Raw genomic sequence first — 5,107 nt, 5'->3', positions numbered from 1 at the left:
CACCAACGATAAAATACAAGTTAACACTTGACAAAAAGGTGACTTCTGATCATCCAAACTTATAATATGGGATTATTTAACAAGTTGTCCTTTTGTCACCATTTATATACTCGTATTTGTTAGACTACAAAAACTCACTATGACCAAATACCTTTACAGAATTTCAAACACAATGCACAACTCATCAAAGCAACAATAAATTGAATCAACGAGTTTGAGCTTGGGAAACAAGATTTGACCTCCAATATAAATTGGAGTTCTTGAGAAAGGTTTCATCAAATATAAACACACACAATAAAAATCATTACTTTCAGTACAAAGTTGTACACATGGCAATAGATATCGTACAACCATGTGTTGGGCTATCAAAGATTGCAACTTCCGAAACCCATGGAGAAAACTCTCCATATTTTGCAGGATGGAAGGCATATGATGAGAACCCGTATCATGAAAAACATAACCCGTCTGGTATTATACAAATGGGACTAGCAGAAAACCAGGTAAATACTAATGCACCGGATCACATCAAAACTTATAATTTATTCACTTCAATTCCACATTAACGTGTATATAACCTAACGGTTTTGTTTGCTTTTACAGGTTTCGTTTGATTTGCTAGAAGAATACTTGGAAGCTAATAGAGAAGCAGTAAGCCCGTGCGAAAAAGGTTCTGGCTTTAAGGAAAATGCATTGTTTCAAGATTACCATGGTCTTCTAACTTTCAGAAAGGTATGACCTTTTAACAATAATGTGTATTTAAATTTAAACTAGGAATTTGTAATATGCAATATGTAATTAGTAGTAGTATTAAATTAGGAGTATCTAACTTAAATGCTTACATTATTTGTTTGTTTTGTAGGCAATGGCAAGTTTTATGGAACAAGTGAGGGGAGGAAAAGCAAAATTTAATCCCGAACGAGTTGTATTAACCGCTGGTGCAACTGCTGCTAACGAGCTCCTAACCTTCATTTTAGCTGATCCTGGTGATGCATTACTAGTCCCCACTCCTTATTATCCAGGGTATAAAGTTTTTCATGATCACGAAATTATACCCTTATAACTTTTAAAATTGATTATTTTATAGTTCAACTTAAAAATTTGCATGTTTAATTTTTACTAACGTGATCAATCTTGAGTTTTTAGATTCGAGAGAGATTTGAGATGGAGAACGGGTGTAGAAATCGTTCCGATCCTTTGTGAAAGCTCAAATAGTTTCCTAATCACTCCTAAAGCTCTAGAATCAGCATATGATCATGCAATATCAATGAATATGAAAGTACGAGGGGTTCTGATAACGAACCCCTCAAATCCGTTGGGTGCAACTATCCAACAGAAAGTTCTTGAAGAGATCCTGGATTTCGTCACGAAAAAAAATATGCATTTAGTCTCAGACGAAATATATTCAGGATCGGTTTTTCATTCGGATGAATTTGTGAGCATTGCGGAAATTCTAGAATTAAGAAACTACAAAAATGCAGAACGTTGCCACATTGTTTATAGTCTTTCGAAAGATCTTGGCCTCCCAGGGTTTCGAGTAGGGACGGTTTATTCATACAATGATCAAGTGGTGACAACCGCTAGAAGAATGTCGAGTTTTACCCTAATTTCATCACAAACACAGTTTTTATTAGCTTCTATTTTATCAAACAAGAAATTTACAGAAAAGTATATAAAGATTAACAGAGAAAGGTTGCGAAAAAGATATGAAATGATCGTTGAAGGGTTGAAAAAGGCGGGAATCGAGTGTTTGAAAGGGAATGCCGGTTTGTTTTGTTGGATGAATTTGAGTCCTTACTTGAAGGATGCAACAAGAGAAAGTGAACTCGAGATATGGAAGACGATAATAGAGGAAGTTAAGCTCAATATCTCGCCGGGTAGTTCTTGCCGGTGTTCGGATGCTGGTTGGTTTAGAGTTTGTTTCGCAAATATGAGTGAAGAAACACTTGAAGTTGCATTAAGAAGATTGCATGAGTTCTTCATGAATAGAAGAAGATAGGAAGGACAAGTGCATGTTGTCAATGATGTCATTTAACCGTGACATTTTGATTTTTTTTTTTTTTTAAATCTTTTGGAAAGATTTTTGATATTAGGTTTTTTCTGGACTAATGAAAGCCAAGAGAAACACATTATACAATACAACGAATATGATTACACATTCACAATGGAAAAGTGAAATTGGTTTTTGAAACCGTTGTATGTATGTAATGTAATTGAGTTTTTTATGTTATACTAAAATGTATATCTTATCATTTACTCACTTTGTGTTGAAGCCCTAATTTACTCAAAAGATATTTGAAGTTAAACTTCACTTCAATATATTTAAGAGCAGTTTGATATTTATGAATTACTCCGTATTTAATAAACTCAAAATAATTTCATTATCAAAATTTGCATTTGATACTCATTATGTTAGGGTAATGGTTATCATGTTTATTCAAATTTTGATAATTAAGAAAATTTCAAATTCATTAATTATGCCATATGTTCGCACTAAGCAAGTTTTAGAGACATGTGACCACTTGTTTTTTAGTTGTCAGACTGTGATTCATATTTGGGATATGATTAGTAATTGCACGGGCTTATCTATTCCTTCCTGGGGTAATATGTTCGACCTTCGACAATGGATATCTTCCTTGCAGGGTTCCAAAGAGGCCATCATGGAAGTCATTGTTAAAATCTAGCAACACCATCACATGAGATGCATGGAGTTAATTTGACTAGTTGTTAGTTTTATGAAGTCATGATAGTTAGTTGGAGTCATGACAGTTGAGTAAATCATAGAGGTTGCTTTCATTATTTTGTTTTCTCTTTATTGTAAGCCTATAAAGGCACTAGTTGCTTTGATTTAATTAAGCACAATAAAAAGCACATTTAAAGTGCATAATCGTGAGTCCATATTTCCATTTAATACTTTAGTTTTTACCTTTCATGTTCTATTAGTTCAACAATCTGTATCAGAGCTAGGTTCTATTGGCAGTTTTTTCTTTCTATCACAAACAACAAGCGGGCATAATGGGCGATCTCCAAGTTGTGGGTGGAATCAAGAAACTCAATAACCAAAACTACAACTCTTGGTCTACTTGCATGATGTCTTATATGCAAGGTCAAGATTTGTGGGAGGTTGTGAACGGGGATGAAGTCAAGCAACCAGAAGTTGAAGATACTAATGGACTGTTACGGAAATGGAAGATAAAAACGGGCAAAGCATTGTTCGTTTTGAAGACCACTGTTGAAGATGATGTGCTTGAGCATATTCGTGATGTGAAAACACCGAAGGAAGCTTGGGATGCGTTCGCCAAGCTGTTCTCAACGAAGAACGATACGAAACTCCAACTTTTGGAGAGTGAGTTGTTATCCGTGGCACAACGTGATATGACGATTGCACAATACTTTCACAAGTAAAATCTTTATGCCGAGAAATTTCTGAATTGGATCCTGAGTCTCTAATTGGTGAAGCCAGGATGAAAAGAATTATTATCTATGGTTTGAAGTCCGAATTTAGGAGTTTTGTTGCTGCAATACAAGGCTGGCAGAATCAACCTTCATTGGTTGAATTCGAAAATTTGTTAGCAAGCCAAGAAGCTTTGACTAAGCAAATGGGAGGAGTCTCGTTGAAGAATGAAGAAGAGGCACTTTATGCAAACAAAAGCAAGAGAAGTATTAAGCAACATAATTCAGGTGGATTAAAAAAAAAAAGATGAAAAAGAGAAGAGTCAAGAAACTGGAAGTAGTGCTCGTGTAACAGGAGGGTCAAAGAATCGTTTTAACGGTAAAAAGTCAAGACCAACATGCTATAATTGTGGAAAGAAAGGACACTTTGCGAGAGATTGTTATTCAAAGAAGGTTGTAGAAGGTAATCAAGCTACCTCAAGGAGTGAAGATGAATGGGATGCCGAGGCACTCTTTGCAAATGATGAAGAGGAGATAACGTTTACAGCAACAACATTCGATCGTAAAAAGGATTGGATAGTTGATTCGGGGTGTTCAAATCACATGACCGGTGACATTGAAAAGCTCCAGAATCTGTCCAAGTACAATGGTAGCCGTGTGGTGGTGACTGCAAATGATTCAAAGTTACCAATAGCTTATGTTGGCAGTACGATAATTCCTCCACGAGATGGCAGCAAAGAGTGTTGCTGGAAGATGTATATCATGTTCCTGGTATGACAAAGAATTTATTTTAAGTACCACAAATAACATCTTCTGGACAATATGTTTTATTTGGTCCACAGGATGTGAGAGTATTTGATCATCTCGAAATTGTCGAGAAACCTGTAATGCAGGGACGTAGAGTTGAGTCAGTTTATTTTATGTCTGCTGAAATAGCATATGTAAACAAGACTAGAAGAAGTGAACGGCTGATTTGTGGCATATGCGGCTTAGTCATGTTAGCTATGACAAGCTAGACATGATGATGAAAAAGTCTATGCTCAAAGAACTTCCACAACTTGAAGTTAGAAAGGATACAGTATGTGCAGGATGTCAGTATGGCAAGGCACATCAATTACCATATGAAGAGTCAAAATATCAAGCAAAGGAACCATTACAACTGGTTCATTCTTGAAATGTCCCATTCTTATTGATTAAAAATGTTCCATATTAATTGATTTCGTTGCGAGGTTTTGACCTCTATATGAGACGTTTTTCAAAGACTGCATTCATTTTTAAAACAAACCATAACCTTTATTTCATAAATAAAGGTTTAAAAAGCTTTACGTAGATTATCAAATAATGATAATCTAAAATATCCTGTTTACACACGACCATTACATAATGGTTTATAATACAAATATGTTACATCGAAATCAGTTTCTTGAATGCAGTTTTTACACAGTATCATACAAACATGGACTCCAAATCTTGTCCTTATTTTAGTATGCAACAGCGGAAGCTCTTAGTATTCACCTGAGAATAAACATGCTTTAAACGTCAACAAAAATGTTGGTGAGTTATAGGTTTAACCTATATATATCAAATTGTAACAATAGACCACAAGATTTCATATTTCAATATACATCCCATATATAGAGATAAAAATCATTCATATGGTGAACACCTGGTAACCGACATTAACAAGATGCATATATAAGAATATCCCCATCATTCC

At 35.0% G+C, this 5,107-nt stretch overlaps 1 protein-coding gene across 1 annotated transcript; it reads left to right on the top strand.

The window, feature by feature from the left end:
• Window positions 1-329: 329 nt before the first annotated feature.
• On the top strand, window positions 330-1,996 carry LOC139873188 (1-aminocyclopropane-1-carboxylate synthase 7-like). Its single transcript, XM_071861122.1, has 4 exons — window positions 330-500; window positions 601-729; window positions 860-1,020; window positions 1,144-1,996. Exons 1-4 carry the CDS (start codon window positions 330-332, stop codon window positions 1,994-1,996), a joined length of 1,314 nt encoding a protein of 437 aa, XP_071717223.1.
• The last annotated feature ends 3,111 nt before the right edge of the window (window positions 1,997-5,107 follow it).

Source organism: Rutidosis leptorrhynchoides, chromosome 10 (assembly GCF_046630445.1).
Source record: "Rutidosis leptorrhynchoides isolate AG116_Rl617_1_P2 chromosome 10, CSIRO_AGI_Rlap_v1, whole genome shotgun sequence".
Taxonomy (NCBI): domain Eukaryota; kingdom Viridiplantae; phylum Streptophyta; class Magnoliopsida; order Asterales; family Asteraceae; genus Rutidosis; species Rutidosis leptorrhynchoides.
Note: the sequence above shows the minus strand (reverse complement) of the source record. Positions and strands in the feature narration are given on the sequence as shown.